Consider the following 19,776-nt stretch of genomic DNA (forward strand, 5'->3'; position numbering starts at 1 on the left):
GTTTTCCCAGATGTCAGCCTTTTTTGAACATCTTCCAGAAGACAAAAAAGAGCAATACAAGACCAACATTGCAGGAGGTTCCCTCATTGCCAGAATGGCCCCGCAGGCTTCTCTCGAGTCTGCTGACACGGCAGCATGATCTATCGCTATGTCCATAGTCATGTGTAGGGCTTTCCCAGAAAAGTTAAAGCAATCGTGGAGGACCCATCTTTTGAAACCAAAAACTGTTTGCAGAGAGCACGGACATGTCCTTGCACACCTTGAAGGACTCCCAGGCAACATTTAAAGAGACTTGGAATCTATGTCCCTGTGAACAAAAAGAAACCAGGCAGATTCCATAATCCAACGAATCTGGATTGCCCCATACACCCAGTCTCAAAGACACCATGACCAGCGCCACAAACAGAGGCAGAGGAGACACCGACAAACACGAGATCAGTCATCTACGTCTCAGGCATCCACTTCAAGGCGAATGTTTTGAAGTGTTGATCGAGGACACGAGAACCCCAGATTCTCCAATCCCAGAGTTGCATCCAATCTCCAGCCCATTTGGTGACCGCCTCTCACCATTCAACCCAGTCTGGAAAACCATTACCACAGACAAATGGGTTATGGAAATTATCCAGAAGGGCTACTCAATCCCTTTTATCTCTATTCCACCTACCCACCCCCTTCCCATCCCTCTTCAGGGACCCCTCTCATGTGCACCTGCTAGAACAGGAAATAAACCATCTCCTACAATTAGGTGCCATAAAACCCGTACCAGTTCAACATGGGCAGAGGGTTTTATTCACATTACTTTCTCACTAAGAAGAAAACAGGTGGGTGGAGGCTCTTTCTCAAATTGCGAAAACTAAACAAGCTTGTGTGAGAGAATGTTTCAAGATGGTGGCTCTAGCAACTATAATTCTGGCATTGGAGAAAGGAACTTGGCTCTCGGCCCTCGACCTATAGGACACTTATTTTCATGTTACCATCTTTCTCTACGTAGACGACTGCCTTCTAAAAGCACCAACATACCAGGCAGCAATCGACTCCATTCACACCACTATAACCCTGTTTACAGACGTGGGGTTACAAATCAACCTTCAGAAATCCACTTGGACACCCACCCAACAGTTGGATTTTATAGGGGCACAACTAGACTGTCTCACAGCAACAGCACGACTATCCCGACAGTTCTTTCTTACCTTAACAAATCTAATTACAGCAGTAAGACACAGCCCACAAATGTATGCTAGAATGTGTCTACACCTCCTGGGGCACATGATGGCTATGATGTTTATCATGAAACATGCCAGGCTCCCCATGAGATACCTCCTCACTGTCTATATTCCACACAGGCACTCACTCAACCGACATCTTACAATACCCAGCAGGGTAAAAGACTTGCTCACATGGTGGACACAGCATACGAATGTGTTTTTTTTTCAGGTATCCCCTTCCAACAAAAACCTCTAACTGTAACAATCGCCACAGATGCCTCTCTGGTGGGATGGGGGGCACACTTTTGTGACAATACCATCCAAGGTCACTGGTCCCCAGTGGAGTCCAATCTCCACATAAATCAACTGGAGCTAAGGGCAGCCCAAAAGGCCTGCCAGCATTTTTTCCCTCTAATCCGCAAAAAACTGTCCAGATTCATACGGACATCTTGGCGACTATGTTTTATGTAAATTGCCAAGGAGGGGCCCTATCTTATCCCCTCTGTCAGTGGTGCATCTTCAACAACATAGACATCATAGCATCCTACCTGCCCGGACGCCAGAATTGGTCTGCAGGAACCAGAGAAGGAACTGGTTCCTGCAGACCAACTAAGCAGGAACTTTTCACAAACCCACAAGTGAGAGATGGATTCCGGAATACTAAAAACTGTATTCAAACAATGGGGATTCCTCTCAATAGATCTCTTCGCAGTGGCCCACAATGTCATGTGCCCACAATGCTGCTCCAGGGCTGGACCGGGCCACACCTCTCTAGGAGACTGCTTCCTTGTGAAATGGGAGGCCCCACTGCTGTATGCCTTCCCCCCGAATCCCTCTATTGAGCCATGTCCTTCACAAGATCAAGCAAGACAAATCCAGAGTCATCCTCCATTGCACCAACGTGGCCCAGACAAACATGATTTCATACCTGAAACGGATGGCTGTGAGACCACCACAAACCCTTCCCTTGTGCCTCATCTGCTGATGCAGTATGCCTCCATCACCCCAACACTTCAGTACCCCATCTCAAGGTCTGACTAATCTATGGATGACAGGACTTGAGACAGACTGTTCTAAGAAAGTATGCTACTGAACAGTCAGCGGCTGACCACATGAAAAACACATGCACAAGTGGAAACGATTCTGTACTTGGTGTCAGGACAAGCAGATTATTCCACAATCGACCCCACTACCCATAATCCTAGACTACATATTGACATTCAAAAAATCAGGCCTATCTACTAGCTCACTCAGAGTGCATCTAGCAGCCATCACCTCCTTACAATCTGATGGCGTCACCATCTTCGCTCATGCACGGATTAAACACTTCCAAAGGGCATAGAGAACACTTAGTACACACTACGGGGCACAACCCCCATGTGGGATCCCAATCTCTTTCTCTGTGCCCTCATGGGCAAACCCTTTGAACCACTAGTGACTTGCTCGTTGTTGCACCTATCCATGAAGGTCACCTTCCTAGTAGCTATCACGGCAGCAAGAAGAGTGGGAGAGCAGGGTGCCCTAATGGCACACCCATCTTATACCACATTCTTCAAAGACAAAGTAATCCTATGACCACATCCTAAATTCATACCCAATGTCGCCTCCCCCTTCCATCTCAACCAGCCAATTTACTTACCTGTATTTTTCCCTAAACCACATGCTGACAACAGGGAGGCCTCCCTTCACAGGCTGGATGTCCTCAGAGCGCTAGTGGTTTATATAGAAAGAACAAAAACATTTAGAAAATCATCCAGACTGTTTGTATCCACAGTAGAATGTTCCCGTGGTCAAACCATCTCCAAGCAGAGATTATCTAAATGGATATCTACATGTATCCAATTATGTTACCAAACCTATAATCTGCAAGCTCCATCTGGACTTTGGACCCACTCCACTAGAGCACTATCTACATCTGTCGCCTTTCGCAATAATGTACCCATCATGGACATTTCTAAAGCAGCTACGTGGGCATCAGCCCATACCTTTACCAAACACTATGCATTAGAACAGCAATCAGCTGCAGATGCTCAATTTGGACTCTCAGTGCTTTCCTGTGTACATAAATCAACTCTGAAGCCCCTCCCTTCCACTGAGGGGCACTGCTCTACAGTCACCTAAAGTGGAGCACCCACAGGGACACTCAGAGGACGAGGTGACGGCAACGACGACTCACCTTGTGCCGTAACAGAGGTTCTTCGAGATGGTTGTACCTGTGGGTGCTCCACTACTCGCCCTGCCCTCTACTTCAGAGTTTCACGTCGATCCTCTGGGGTAGAGAAGGAACTGGGGAACGGTTGGCTGTGCATCTGGGTAACCGCTCGGAGTGGCGCAAATGGCTACTGCGCACGTGCAGCCAACCAGGGCATGGCTACTACAAATCTCCGATATAAGCGCAGGGCACCAAGACACCTAAAGTGGAGCATCCACAGGGACAACCATCTCAAAGAACCTCAGTTACTGCACAAAGTGAGTAACTTTCTCTTCTACCTGTAGAAGATTTTTACCTGAAAAAGCAGCCTGCTGACTATACAGGTCCTTCACAGACAGCCAAGTTCAGGCAGGCATTGTCTCAGCCTATTTTCAGCATGAAAAGTGAAGGCAACAGAAATAAAGAAGTATATGAAACATCTGACATGCTAAATACCCCCGTATGCTTTTATAAGCACTGCTAACGTGGGTAGGCAGGATTGCAAGTATGCTTCCTGTCAATCTAAAAAATTCCTTGGGCTAAGAACTTCTCCCTAGAAAAGGAGGGAAGGGGATGTGGGTCTCAGATCTGTTTCCTGTAGGCATAGGAAGCTTTGGCTCTTTAGATGAGATGCTCAGACAAATCAGTTCTTAGCTATCCACCTGGCAAAGCTGGATGAAGACTCTGCTATATAAGTCTTCCCACTTTCTTCAACTGCTTCTCAGAACAGTATTTTGGATGTCTCTATCTCACCGAGGAGGTCTGCTATTGCGAGATCAACCCTCTATCTGAGACCGGGCACATTTAAAATGAATACTTGGACGAAGTGATCAGTGTTCCCATGGACCCCAGAAGAGAACTTATTTTGCTGACTGGTGCAAAGTCCATAGTTTAACTACCTTATTAAACCAGTGGAACATAGCCTTGTGTTTCCCCTGGGAGGGGTTTATTTTAGATGTATGAGTGTCCAAGTAAAAAAAGGGTCAAGTCTCTGTAGTATAATGTGTTCTGCAGGTTAAAGAAAAGATGCTTTGTATAAATCCCAACATTAAATGCTTTTTTTAGAACATCAATCCTGTCCCAACCTTGCAAAGTCATAGAGCACAACCACTGAACCTGTACTGGAGATATTATTATACTTCTTGTCCATTAGAGTAGGCCTCCCGATGGCTATTCTCGCCAGTCAAATGAAGTGGGTTTTTTTTAAGTTGGTAGCTTTCACTAACAATAATCAGTATTGTAATTATCATTCGGACAGGTAGTCCTTACTACTGTAATAGCATTTATTCCCCAAGTACATTTGTGACGGGGATTCCAGTGGGGGCCAGGTGTGGTCACTCAATTAGGGTGAACTGCAAAAAATGGGGCAGACACTCCCCAAAAAGCTGGTGCATATTTTCAATACTTAGATTTACCAAGCCAGCACAAAAGTTTCTTTATTACCTTACTCATTACTCAGAAGTCCAGACAACACAGTTCCCGTAAAGTGATCCAGCCTCAGGCCTCCATCCAGGTACCTAAGCCAAATATGATTTCTGAACATCTTATCTAATCATATAAAAGAAAAGGTTCTACCAATCCCAAAGGATCAGACACATTACCTCCCAGGTTAATGAATGTTTCAAATCTTACCCAAATACATGCTACAGCCAATTCTTATTAACTAAACTAAAATTTATTAAAAAATAAGAGTATAGTTAAAAGATTAATACACATACAGATATGAGTTCAATTCACTGAGGTTCAGATTCACAGCAGAGATGGTGAGCTTTGTCGTTGCAAAGAGTTCTTTCAGAAGTAGTTCATAGGTTATAGTCCAATGTTCAAATATATTCAGGGTGTACCAGCATAACCGGGACCTCAGTCTTGCAACTCAAACTTCCCCCGATGAAGCTTAAGCAGATATGAGATGACTGAATCAAGACCCAAGGATCTTTTATACAATTTCATGTCCTCTTTGACAAGTTGGGAGTTCCTCTGGGAATAAAAAATAATTAGGATGACTTTGAAGGAGGTCCATCATCAGTACTTAGCTATATGGATTAACATAAGGCAATTTGCTTGTTTCGCCACCATTCACAGATGACTTAATTTCAAAGATAAATTAATAGAGATATCCTATGCCAGGATGTTCTTTTGATCTCTGAATTAACAGAATACAACATAGACAGTGACTGTTGATTACATTGTTGACCTTACTCATATATATGTAAATACACAAAAACACAAACGTTATCTTCCCACATGTCTTTTGAAGCTTATTTATTTTGCAGGATGTTTAACCCTTTCTGGCCATGCGTCACAACATTCAAGAAATATTTCACCTTTGTTAAACAGCAAAGTCCAGTCCTTAGCATAGGTGCTGGAACTGGGAGTGCTGCCACACCCCTGGCTTGAAGTGGTTTCCCTTATATACAGTTTGGTTCAATGGCTCTCAGTCCCTGGTCCTTAGGAGCACTCTAAGGGCTGGTCTCCACTACCAGGGAGATCGGTGCTGCTGCAATCAATGCAGTAGGGATCGGTTTAGCGGGTCTAGTGAAGCCCTGCTAAATCGATGGCAGAGCACTCTCCAGTTGACGCCAGTACTCCGGCTTTCTGAGAAGAGTAAGGGAAATTGACCGGAGAGCATCTCCTGTCGACTCAACACCATGAAGACACTGGGGTAAGTTGACCTAAGCTACATTGTCTCCAGCTACGTTATATACGTAGCTGGAGTAGCATAATTTAGGTCGATTTACCCCCACAGTGAAGATAAGCCCTCAGTCTCAGAGCAGGGTAGTCATGTCTCCCATCAATTCATAACTGCACCTAACTGCATATTAGTCATCCAATCCTAGCCAATGTAATTCATTTCTTTTGGCAGAAGCTTTCTCCATGCCATAGTGTCCAGAGGAAGGTGTACAAGATATGTAAATATAACCTATCTTGTTTTGGGTGTCCTATTTAAAGGATGATCCTGCTTCCCAGCTTGGATGTAGGCTATGAAAATCCCATTATAACAGATCTATGGACCTTAGCGCAAGGATGAGTATCTAACAGGGTAGTGGCTTGGAGCAGGAGAAGTTCACATTTTAAAATGGTCTGTTAATATATCAGACAATATGTGAATGAACATGTTTCTCTTCTAAGTAGGGGTGGAAAAAATAAGCAAGCACTGGTACTCAAATTAGTATTTTATTTGTCATTCAGGTATTGTACTTTGACAGCCTTTTAAAGGACAACAGGCAAATGACTTAATAATTAAATAGGTATAGTGGTATTCATATGAAGAACCACGGAGGGTAATGCAAGAACCTATACATACAGCATTTCATATCACAATATTTATCTGCAAATTAGAGCCCGGTCCTGCAGCTCTTATTTGCATGAGTAGCCGCATTGTCACCAAAAAGGCTATTGGATCAGACCTGCAATGTAATATGTTTTTATCTTGGCTAACTTCACAATCAGTTACCTTGCTTACAATGTTAATATTGTTTTAGAACAAGACATACTGTAGGAGCATATTATTTGGTTCTTGAATTATTTGCCTGTAAAATTTTGAGGTCTGTTTTATTTGCTTACAAAAAATATGCCTACCAGGAAGTTCAAACTGGAGTATTTGTGTTTTAATGCTAAATTAACAGTTCTTGGTTTACCAAATTGAGGCAAAATGTACGGATACCCTTTTCTTCTGCAAGAAGATGTTTGATCTTTCAGTTTGAAAGAAACTTATCAAAGGAAATCATTTGGGTTCTCATTTTTAACTGTATGTAAATAGTTTGCCCAACCTTTTTTCCTCCTAAATGAACATTTTATTCTGTCAATAGTATATACTGTGTGAAATTTACATAGTAATAGTCTTGAGACGCTGTTGTCTATATAATCCAGTAAGCATTATACGCAATATAGAAATCTATACTATAGTACAGCATAGAAGTGAGGTACAAAGTATAGAAACACCACTTTAAACTTTTCTTTAAAACATACATTGCTGAATTCTGCCACCTTTACCCTCATTGAACATTGCTTGGGCTGAAATAGTGCCATTGACTTCATTGGAACAACCTAACATGAATAAGGTTGTAGAATTAGGCCCATATTCTGTAGAACATCTTATGAAACACCGGCTTTCTGAATACACAGAGGATGTATTCTCTTTGTTTATTTAGGAAAAATATTTCTCATGTATTCCTCACTCACAGAAGTAGGCTCTGTCTACTGGAAAATGTCCCTACCATTGCTACTCCTGCATCTTGATCTTGTACATTTTCTGTAATGCAGCTGTTTATAAGTGTCTAGCACCATACACTTAATTCCAGGAACAAGTAGAGAATATGTGCTGTATGTTAATTTACCTTTATTGCTATAGATGTATTGAATAGGAAATCATTTCTATATACTGATATGCAGTAATTTTCATGAATTTCCATATCCTCTATGCATTCAAGTCTTGCCTTGTGTTCAGTATTTTTCTGTAGGGGATGTATGCCACCATTCCATCCATTTCTCAGTCTTAAATATAAAGCCCTCTTTGTACAAGTTTTATCTTACTTTGTGTATGAAATGTAAGGGAAAACATCACAGATACAGTGCTCACCATTAAAACATCAACATTTGTCAATTAGTTACTACAGCATGGTGTCTGCAGTAGTATTTTGCTATACTTAAAATAGGAAATAACTGGTATATCCTATACCTTAGTTGTAAATGCAGATGACTGTACATTCAAATTCTATTTGTATGCCCTTAAATAGATTTTTAGTGACTTAATTATGAAATGTAGGACAGGACTGAAGGGTCAATTTAATAGATTGCGCATTCAAGTTCATATTCTCAGTTGGTTCCTGATCCAACCCACTTTATAACTCCAAAAATCACATCTAAGTTAATTTAGGGTGGGGAAAGTTTTGTATGTGAAAGCAACTCAGGGTTAGGATTGAGGTGGAGCTGTCTCTGCTGCCATTATGCTTTTACATTTATTTTGGTGCATGCAATACATATATTCACTTCAGTTCTTCCACATCCATCCTTATCTGAGTGGTAAATAACTTTATAATGCTGCAAACTCAGTTGGTAGAGGGCACAATACAAAGGGAATAGCAAAAGGATGCTTGGTATCACAGGAGTAATTATAAAACATCTGACTCCCTAGAACTAATGTTAAGTATCTTTCCAACTGCGTGGTAAATTCCTATATTTACTATTTAATGGTGCGGTCACTGGCAGCAATGGAAAAATTTGGTGTATTTTAAGTTTACCATAATGGGTTGTTGTACATTTATTTCAATAAAGTGATTATGACATGATCATCCCTGCCTTGCCATAGCATTTCTCCCTCAAAGTCCACCAGCCCATGTTTCCTAGCTCTCATGAGAATCCCAACAACCTTGTCTGAAATACGGACATATCTGTCAAAGAGTTCCCCAAAGGTGACTTGGATCTTGCCATCGCGCCTCAGCCGAGCCATTGTTGCAATGATAAAGCACATATCTCTTATCTCCCGGTGAATGTGAGTCTCCGCTCTCTTGGCCCTTTCAGCAGTTTTCGTTCCCTCTTTAGGACGACCATAGCCCTTATCTCCTTTGTGCAGGCGTGTCGACTGGGCCAGTTGGTAGTCAAATTCCTCACTGAAAGGATTCAGCTTCTGCGTTATCACATGCTGGTCTGCCCATTCTTGCCATCTGCCCTTCAGAGCATTAACAGGACTGTATTTCCGGTGGGCCTTGCTGCTTAGTTCTTCTGTAAACCTGCTTGCACTAAAAGAAACAAAGATGGGGCTTGATTTTTTTTTCATTTCACCACTTTTAGGGGCTCGTTTGTTCTATTTACTGTTTTCTGTTGTAAGACACAACTTTTTCCAGTCCAGAGTACTAACCAGTAGGTGGCATATTTTTACTAATTCTAAAGTTAGTTCTTCAGTGTAAGCGTATTAGATTTATCTATCAATTTTGTATTTAAAAGCCACACCATTCATTGCCAGGTTGATCTTGCATAAGACACCTACTTATACACTGGATCTCAATTTTATTAGCCACATTTTCTGCCCAGCATTAACCCACTCTGTGGGTGCAAAAGAGTGAATGCAATTACCTCTCCAATTTACTTGCTCGCTTAGCTATCCTTCTTGTTCCTGCCAGTTCATCAGGGGCCTAGAAATTAAAGTGCAATTATTGGCACTTCAAATTTAGTTCAAGTGCAAATATTGCACCCACCACTATTCATAATTGAAAAAATGGGGTCAGTGTCTGAAAATTTGCCCCTTTCAGTCAATTTTGATTTGATTAATATAACAGGGTGCATAAGTATAAGACAAGTACTACCCCATACAATAGGAAAAGACTTACTTTTCATTTAAGCCCCAACTAAAAAATGTGACCCAACATTTTTAGCTCATTTAGTTAAAGATTTTCAAAGGCCCAAAGGGCAGGAAGGTGGTGTTCTGACTACACTCTAATCCCATTCAACCTTGAGCCTGCTAAAAACATCCATGGCTACAATGTCATTCATAGATATTGGGCCAAGTCCTGAGATGCAGTTATATTGCAGAATGCAAATCAGGGCAAATGTGCAAAATGGTTTAAATTCCTTGATGCTGTTACTACTCTGAGGGCAGCTCTGACCTACCTGGCTGCAACGGCCCAATGGGGCCAAAATGCAACCAAGTATCCCAGCCACAAGCGCTTCTCTTCAACCACACCTCTGCCCCTGCTCTGCTGGTAGTGGAGAGAAAGGGTGATTGGTGTAAAAGCCCCTATCTTACTTCTGTGCCACTGGAGGATACCTGGGGTGTGATCTCCCTGGGCCATTTAGGTTGCTTTTTAAAGTCAGTTGCACCAGTGATGTGGTGTAAAGCACGGGACAGTCATGGCCATAATGATGTAAAGCACTATTTTGCAATCAGGCCTGTTAAACCCAGAGTTGTGAGTTCAATCCTTGAGGAGGTCACTTAAGGATCTGGAGCAAAATCAGTACTCGGTCCTGCTAGTGAAGGCAGGGGGCTGGACTCAATGACCTTTCGGGGTCCCTTCCAGTTCTATGAGATAGATATATCTCCGTATGTTTGTGTGTGTGTGTGTGTGTGTGTGTGTGTGTGTGTGTGTAAGATGAAGGTCTGGAAGAAGTGTCACAATATTACATTGCAGTACTATCAGCAAACCAGCTGTGCAGCTTGTTGCCAGGTCTGCAGATAGAACTTGGTGAGCTTTTGACTCTGAGTTGTTGTTCTGTTGTCCTGTTTGGAGGTGAGCCCCTCCCCCCCCCCCCCCCCAAAAAAAAAAAAAAAAAAAAAAACGTTCAGGGAATTTGGCTTCTGAAACTTGCAGTTCTCAGAAGATCCACAAAGGGCCCTAAACCTTTACACAACATCCTGCCCAGCTCTGGCCCCACTGGGCTCCTTGACTGGCCACTTCCCCCAACTCAATAAAGAGGGTATGTTGTGGAGGGAAAACCAAGGTAAGTTAATGCTGACTGAGTCAAAAGTAATTTATACTGACTGTCTCAGTGCGGCTGAAGGGCAGCCCACACCATAGAGGGTGTGTATACAGCAACTAGACACCCACAGCTGACCATGCCAGACGACTCGGGCTTGGGTTCACAGGGCCCAGGCTGCAGGGCTGTTTCATTGCTGCATAGACTTCCTGGGCTGGAGCCCGAGCTCTGGGAACCTCACACCTCAAGCTCCAGCTTGAGCTCAGATGTCTATACAGCAATGAAACAGCCCGAGCCCCACGAGCCAGTGGGTTTTCTTTGCTGTGTAGACATATCCTGAAAGTGGTTGTCCTTACTCATGTGCTTAGCTTGCTTCGGCCCTACTCCCTGTGGAACGCTGCAAAACTCCTGTAGCAGGAATTTCCTGGGATCAGGAGAAGTGAAGGAGGCAGCATTGTTGAACACTGCATTCTCTGTTCGTTCTTTTATTTACTGTGTCTCCTACATTTTCTGTTCCCACCTAACTCTTTAATCCTCCTTTCTAACCAAATACTGTTATCGCCTTTCCATTCTAATCTTCTCCCTAGCTGCCTAGATTAGCACCACTTTATTTCACATTTACTTTTTACTCTCAAACCCTACATGGCTAGGGATAATCTAATTCTCACTTTGCCTCTTCTACATGCATCATACAGTTTAACCCTTCCTGCTTTTCGCATTTCTGTTTTGCCCCACTGTCTACTTTCTTGAAGCATTAACCAAGTAAATACACTGACTTCCAGTTTATTTTTTCAGATTAGTCTCTCCCTCTCTTTCTCATATGTGGTCAACTGCTTGAGGCAGAAAACATATCTTCTGGGTTTGTACAGCTCCTAACACAATGGATCCCTGATCCAAAATGGGGCCTCAGGACACTACCACATTATAAGTAATAATAATAATAAGGCGTATTTGCAAGAATGCATTCTTTATTTCTAAGGAGACATTGTCCTTTGCATGATCTGTGCTGTCAATTCCCTCTGTTTCTTTGGGTGCCTAATGTATGAGAACTTCCATGCTCTTTTCTTCTGTGTGGCAGTTTTCATTACTCATGCACCACCCGTTTTGTTTCTAGGTACAGACTAAATATTATCCTCCCAGAATGTAGAATTTGCATGCAGTCTGCTGGGAGATCAGTCTGACTCCAGCTAGAGTTACAGCTGGCATGGATGTGGGTGCTGATGTGAGAAATAATTACTGGCACTGTGTGTTCTCACCGAAACCTTGAGGGGAAACAGAAGACTGCCTTATTTAAAACAAAACAAAACCAAAAAATAAGTGTGTGGTTGTTAAAGCAAAACTGATTAACAAAAATAGCAGGTTTTATGATATGTTCTGAGAATATAAATTTAAAGTGAAATATGACTGTTTTAAAAAAATATAATCCTAAGAGCAGCACTATAAATGCAAAAAAAATTATTCTTTCCAAGCAGATTTCAGTAAGGCAGACAGCTGTAAGTAATATAAAAGGTATTATTTTACCCATTTACACCTCAGTATGTATGGTTAATCTTATGTTCTCCCAGGTAACTGCATTAAGATTTGACATATAAGATATTTGAGATATTCAGGCAACCCCAGTAGAAAGATAGTTACTTCCTTGCTAGTTAAATTTTATTTTTAGTGAGCAGTTCATTTTAATTTGGGTTGGTTCCAGGTAGAGCTGGTCACATTATTAGTTGCAGATAGCACCCCTTGCAAATTTATTCCCTTTCCACCCTGTTTGTGAATTGCCAACATACTGATCCTGATTTCTGAGGCTGTACAATGCACTTTATTTGTATTATCTGATTACTATGGGTGGTCAGTTCTCAGCCTCTATTTGAGAACTCTTTCATATTGGCTATTAGCCATTCATTATTTGTGGGATATGATTAGTCATCTGTATAACATGGTATTGGTCTGTTCCCTGATTGGATGACTGAAACAGAAGAAAGATGAACAGTGAATAAGGCCCTTCTGGTTTGAATTTTCAGAGCTCTGTTTGTGCTAAAATGTGTGAAATATGAACACTTCTGTGAATAACTGCTGATGTTTATAGATAACTAATGATGTGACCCTAGGGATAGCAGTGGAGCAGAGTCCATCTGTTTGTTTGCAGATGTATCAATGTATCTGTTTTGGCATTATTCCACCAGCTCTACTGCCAGGGCTCTCATTTCTGACATGGTGATTTGGATACAGTATGAACACGCTGGTCCTGATTCTCCACAGCCCTGGTGCCGTGTGGAGCTTTTTTACGTCCAGGCTAAGTGTGTGTAAAATCCTGCTATTCTGATTTGATAGGTTTTGCACTCAGTCTGCTCTTAGTTGGCATAGGTGTAGATGACAACAGACGATGCGAGGCAGTGGAGACATGGCTCCTGAGAGGAAAGGGCAATACAGGGCCAGCTGGCTCCCTTACTCGGTGAAACCTGCAACAGGAGGAAAACTCTACAAGGATCCACTCATGTATGATCACAGTAGTCTTCTGTGACTTCTGGCCTTAGAAGCTATGACTCTATGAACATTCTTCCAATAGAGGGAACAGGGGTTGTCTTGTTGAATAAACAGAGAGGCACTGCAATGCTGAGCCCCAAACTGATTAAGGAGCCTAAATATTTTCAGAATGGACTTAGGCACTTAGAAACCTAAATCCTACTGAGCGTCAATGGGATTTTGGCTCCTAAATAGTGAAATCCCTTTTGAAAATGAGCTTTAGGCTCCTAAATCAGTTGGACATTATAATGCTACACTTAGCAATGCATCAATACCTTTACAAATCTGGGCCTAAATTATTAGGCTGGGATTTTCAGAGGCTTCAGGGAGTTCAGTGTCCAGCTACCATGGGACGTTTAATGGATTTGGATACCTAAGGGTTAATGTTGCAAAAGTGCCCAACTCACTTAGAAGTCTAAGTCCCATGACTTTCCATGGGACTTAGGCTCCTAAGTGAGTTGTACACTTTGGAAAATCCTACCCTAAATCCTGCAGGCTCTCTTGCAAATCCCAGCCTTAGATGCTGTATTTGAAAGTGATGTCAAAAATAAGCTGAAGCTAAAAAGTACCCCAGGCATCTTGAATAATCTAGGCCAGTGATACTCAGATTGAGGTGTGTGAGCCACAAGTGGCTCTTCAATGTATCTCCTGCAACTCTTCACAGCACATGATATTAAACCACTGTGTGATTTTAATTATTAACCAATCTAAGTTATTAACCCATCAGGATGCTTTTACTATGTTATTAACCAACTCTAGTTGATATGATGATACTTGATCAAGACATGGGCAGTGGGTGGAGCCCCCCATTGGGGAGGCTAGCCCAGCTCCACCCCTTCTGCCCGTATGCCTCTGCCCCAGCAGCTGGATCACCGAGGCCCCAAGCCTCCTTCCCCCTTCTCCCCCCCGCCGCACACCTGCCTGGAGCTGGGCCAGCTGCAGCTGCTCCGCGCCTCGCCTCGCCTTTCCTTCCCAGACCCCAAGTGGTGTGGAGAAAAGTGTCTCTCAGGTCTGGAAGAAGCTTTTGATATGTCTCGTGCAGGTTCCGGGGCAGCTGAGAAGGCGGTATTTGCTACTCAGGTTCTTGGGTTCATCAGTAATCTCCCTGGAGTCCAGGGAGATTACTGATGAACCCGGGAAGCTGAATAGCACATACTTCCTCCTCAGCCACCCTGGAACCTGCATGGGGCACAATAAAACTCCCCCCACCCCCAAACCCCGCAACTGGGAGTCCAGCGGCCGCGGCACCCTGGCCTATTATACCTGCTGCCCATGGATCAGTCATTTTGCATTTACTCTCTCATATTCATATATATATATGAATGAGAGAGAGTAAATGAAACAATGAATTCACACTTCTGTGGCTCTTTGGGTCATGTTGATCGCTAATTTGGCTCCTCAACCACTGAGGTCTGAGTACCCTGATCTAGGAAATTCTTTTTCTCTGTTTCCCCCTCTTCCTTTTTCCAGGTAGTTTCTATTGCTATCCTACAGGTGGCAAGGAAGCTTATACATCTTTGTTAATTTTTTTTCTTTTTAAGGTTTGCAAACAAGTCTAGCTTGCTTTATGTCTATATGCAGTGCTCTTCAGGTAAGGCAAATGTTTACAGTAGTATTTACTTTGTAGGAAGTACATTTTTAAATATATAGAATCAATTTCCCTCTTGCAGTCTCTGGTGTATGAATAATTTGTTTTCCTGAAATCAAAGTGACTATATTGGAAGGGCAAGCTACAACCCAACTGTTTGCAGCCTTTTTCTGCAAAGTTTGCTCTGTGGGAGACCTCGTGAGGAGCTATTTGACGTCAGGGCATGTCTATTCTTCTTGGAGCTACCTCTGTAGGCCAAATCCTGTTTGTATTGAAATGAATGAGAGTTCTCCATTGATTGCAATATCTGGATTTGAATCCCCCGATTATTTTGGTGACACATGGAGTCAAAAATTAACATACAATTTTTGTTTGTAATCTTCAGACAGGAACCCTTACAAGGAGATATTAGTTTGGTGCTAAGATTTAGACTTGCTGTTTAATTCATTATAGGAGAGGTATGTTTTTCATAATAATTCTTTCCACGTATATTTAAAATGAAAGTAAAATATGCTGCAATTCTTAACCTAAATAACAGATTGTGCTCTTTGTGTTTTCCTCACACCATGTTGCAGACATAAGGGAACCTCCTACACATCAGATTGTTTCTGAAGGATAAAACATTATTTTGTAAGATTTGATTATAGTGATTTTTTCTGACATGCCAGGGATTTTACACTTGACAATTCATACTTGGTGTTCAATACTGTAGAGAAAAGATACCAAAGTATAGTGTCTTTCTTGACTAACTAAATAATCAGATCAGTTCCATATCTCTGAGTTATAACCACAGATGTTTGCAGCAAATGTAATGTTTTTGTAAATTTGTTTGTCTCCAATGGTTTATTTTATATTTACCTACTTTGTGAGCAGAATCCAGAAACTTGTATAGGTTCAAATTCAGTAAAATACTTAAGCACATGCTTAACTTTAAGCATGAGTTTAAGCCTATCCCTATTCAGCCAAAGCACTTATGCCTAAAGGAGCCAAAAAAGTGGTCAGAGTCTTAACTATGGTGATTTTTACTTACATGCAAAGGGTTGAATTGATTTCTTTAATGACTGTAAATTTAGCATTTTTCATAGATTCCTAGACCCAAAAGGACCATTGTAATCATCCATCTATAACACAGGCCATAGAATTTCCCCTAAATAATTCCTAGAGCAGATCTGTTAGAAAAAATCCAGTTTTGAATTAAAAATTGGAGAATCCACCATCACCTTTGTTAAATTGTTCCAATGGTTAATTACCATCACTGTTAAAAATAAATGCCTTATTTCCAGTCTGAATTTGTCTAGCTTCAGCTTCCAGCCAGTGGGTCATGTTGTTCCTTTCTCTGCTAGACTGAATAGTCCATTATCAAATGTCTGTTCCCCATGTAGGAACTTATTAACTGTAATCAAGTCACCCCTTAATCTTTTTTTGTTAAGCTAAATAGATGGAGCTCATAGAGTCTATCACTGTGAGGCATGTTGTCTAATCCTTTAATCATTCTCTGGCTCTTCTCTGAACCCTCTCCAATTTATCAACATCATTCTGAAATGGAGGACACAGAACTGAACACAGTATTCCAACAGCGGTCACACCAACACATCCAAGTACTGCCATAGCCATTTCAGTCACAGTGTTCCAGTGGGACTGATTATCCACCACAACCCCCAAATATTTTCCTCCTCATGTGTGTGCATATATGCAAGAGAGTGGGAGTCAAATCTCAATTTCAAAGGAGTCTCAACCCAGCCTCCATTTTTGTGCATAGACGTTTGCATCCAAAATGACTCTGCATATTTCTAGCACAAACACGTGCATGCGGGTGATATACATTCCATCAGGTGTATGCATAGGTGTTAGTGCTGGAAAAATTAACATGGGAATGGTTGCAAGTGTGTACAACTTTGCATCACTTCTTAAAATATTGTCCTAGTCAAACTGACTGTACTGGACTAGCTTGATTATCACTTCAAAAGTTCTTTTTCTCTTAATTAATTGGTCTCTCAGAGTTGGTAAGACAACTCCCACCTGTTTATGCTCTCTGTATGTGTGTATATATATCTCCTCAATATATGTTCCATTCTATATGCATCCGAAGAAGTGGGCTGTAGTCCACGAAAGCTTATGCTTTAATAAATTTGTTAGTCTCTAAGGTGCCACAAGTATTCCTGTTCTTTTTGTCCTAGTCATGTCTTTCCTTCTAGCATCGATCATCTGTTAGGCTCAGGTGGGTGTATTCCAAATCATAAATGTCCTGTGATTGGAGGTTAGAAAGTGAACTTTGGTAGACCTTGACCTTTCCAACCTTTTCCTTGTTTATTTCTATTAAAGTTTGGAATGCTGTTCATTGCAAATAATTTATTCAATGAATTTAGCCCATTTCTCTATTGATCTTTATCCACAGAGCGAGTTCAATTTTTAGCAATCTATTCAAGATTCAAACTTTTTTATCACATGGTTTATGTAGATACATTTCAGCCTACGACTTTGGGGTGAACTGTTTATCACAATAATCAATGAGTATTTTACTCACGCTGTGTGAGTAAGGATCCAAGTCCCATGGTATTACCTTTGTGAGTTTGAAGTTATCAAATTGGGGGTGGAAACGGGGGGGGCTGTCTTTTCTTAAAACTTTATAGTCTCCCTTTGGCCCTTATCCAGCTCCTAAAATTTTGGCTTCCCATTTTCTCCTCTCCCTCCTGGAAATCCATATCTGCCTCAGGGACTAACAACCATTTTGGTGCACTCAAATGAAGTGTTTGTTCACTTACGGTGATGGCATGGGTCGTTTAATCCTCATAATGTGGTCAGCGTCTACTTGCTGGAGTCTGTCTTCTGCCTCGCCCCCATAGCCACTGTCCTCTGTATCCAGGCTGTCACTGCGACATTTATGTAGCTCCAACTCTGGGACTTTATCCTCTTGTTCCATCTGTTTCCAACCCTTGGTTAGCTCTGTCACCAGATTTGAGCACTTCCTCCGCCTTGTAGGAGACATTTTGTCACCAAGGATTTTGTCAAAATTACTTGACTCCTCCTTGCACCCGCAGATCTCTGGGCTCCCATTATCCTTCTCATATCTATCACTGAGGAGGCTAATGTCATTTCCTCTTTCATAGACTTTACTTACAACGGTTTTGGTCACCTCTTTGCTTTTAATGTTAAACTTTCTGAGAGCTTCATCAGATTCACTTGAATCTTTTTCTACATCCCTGTTAGCCACTACCTCCTTCCCTGAGGATTTTTCCTCGCCCTTTTCTTGGTCGCTCTTAGTAGAAACTGGCCATCCTGATAATAGCCTTTCTTTTGGTGGCTCAGCTGGTGGTTCTTCTGCATTGGGCATCCATCCTGAGGGCTCTTGGGCTTGCTTTGTGTTGTGGTCGCTTGCCCACTGTTGCCAGCCTCGTGCCAAGCTGATTACTAGGCTGGCAGTTCGGATCTTTTTGATGGCCCTTTTTGCAGGTGTAGCTTTTTGGCCTTCTTCTGGAGGCATGTTGCTGTCTGCCGCTGCTGCTTCTCTATCTCTTGTGGTTACCACCTAGTGAATGAATATCCTAGACTGAATAACTTCCAGAGGAGAGAGCTACAAGGATTTAAATAGAAGCAGGAGGAGTTTGTGATATTGGAAACTATGTGAAGCATTTCTCACAGATATAGTGCCTCTACTCTGACAGCGTTCTTTTTTTAATACCTCCGGGCTTGCATTTTGTCTCAGCAGATGGACACTGCATAAGGTAAACAAGGATGACACAGTCTGCCTACTCTTCTGCAGCAGCCTCATGGAAATTAACAGCTCCTGTAAAACCTCTCTCTAGGGTCTCTTTAGTCCTGAATTTGCTTGACAGTAACCGGGTCTTACTTCTCTTACAAGTGTTTGTCCAATATCTTTGCCATAAGTCAAAGTGTTCAGTCCTACAAGGAGCTGAACCCCCTCAATTGCAAGTGACTTCAGGAGGAATAGAGGCCACACAGCCCCATGTATAAAAACTAGCCTTAATCGCATCGTGCTAATCTGGGAATTTTACCTGGGTAAGAGATTTTAGATATACTTCCTGAAAAGAGTCTTGGTAACTTTTTTAATGCACATTATGAATCATATCCAAAGGATTTCAGCATGTTTTCTTTAATTACTCAAGTAATTTATCCATTATGTCATTGCCTATTACCGTTTGTCTGTCTTGACAATGTAGAATGTACACTCTTTGGAGTTGGGACCATCTCATACTACCTTTGTCCAGTGCCTGGCAAAAGGGGGCCATGAGCCCCGATCACTACAAATATTAATAATAATTGTGAGTACATTTGAAGGATACAAGATCTTGTGTTTTTAATCAGAGTTTTCAGAAGAAGAAGCTGCCTCTTCTTATTTCTGAAGATGCAGATAAAATCTAGTATCTACAGGGAAACCCCGCTATAACGCGCCCTGCGATAATGCGAATTCTGATATAGCGCGATCATAAGGTGGCTCCCGCCGCCCCAAGCGTGCAAAAAAACCCCCCCAAAAAACAAACCACACCGGCCGGAGCGCCGCCGAAGCACCAAAAAAAAAGGAACATGCCTTCCCCACTGCCTCTTCCCCCTTCCCCCTGCTTCTCCTTTTGGCGGGAAGAGCCATTCTCCTCCCCAGCTGCTCCTTACTCTTCCTCTGCCCCTTGCACATCTCCCCTGCTCTCTGCCCAAGAGAAATCGACTGGCTTGAAACTGACCGGCTTTAAATGGTAAATTTTTCATAACCCCGCTATACCACGACCCCGCATTTATTGCGATCGAATTTTTTGGACCCCAATCATCGCATTATAGCAGGGTTTCACTGTATTTGGTCATAGTATAGTAGGATTTATACCTCTGAAGATAGGGTTTATTTGTTTGCCTGGTGA

The 19,776-nt window shown here is 42.1% G+C and overlaps 1 protein-coding gene across 1 annotated transcript; it reads right to left on the reverse strand.

Annotated features, from left to right (window-relative positions):
• Positions 1 to 6,551: 6,551 nt before the first annotated feature.
• ABRA (actin binding Rho activating protein) lies at positions 6,552 to 18,469 on the reverse strand. Its single transcript, XM_008168274.4, has 2 exons — positions 17,674 to 18,469; positions 6,552 to 9,134 (listed from the first exon to the last, which is right to left on the reverse strand). Exons 1-2 carry the CDS (start codon positions 18,390 to 18,392, stop codon positions 8,657 to 8,659), a joined length of 1,197 nt encoding a protein of 398 aa, XP_008166496.1. The 5' UTR covers positions 18,393 to 18,469; the 3' UTR covers positions 6,552 to 8,656.
• Between the last annotated feature and the right edge of the window lie 1,307 nt (positions 18,470 to 19,776).

This window comes from Chrysemys picta, chromosome 2 (assembly GCF_011386835.1).
Source record: "Chrysemys picta bellii isolate R12L10 chromosome 2, ASM1138683v2, whole genome shotgun sequence".
In the NCBI taxonomy this organism is placed as follows: Eukaryota; Metazoa; Chordata; order Testudines; family Emydidae; genus Chrysemys; species Chrysemys picta.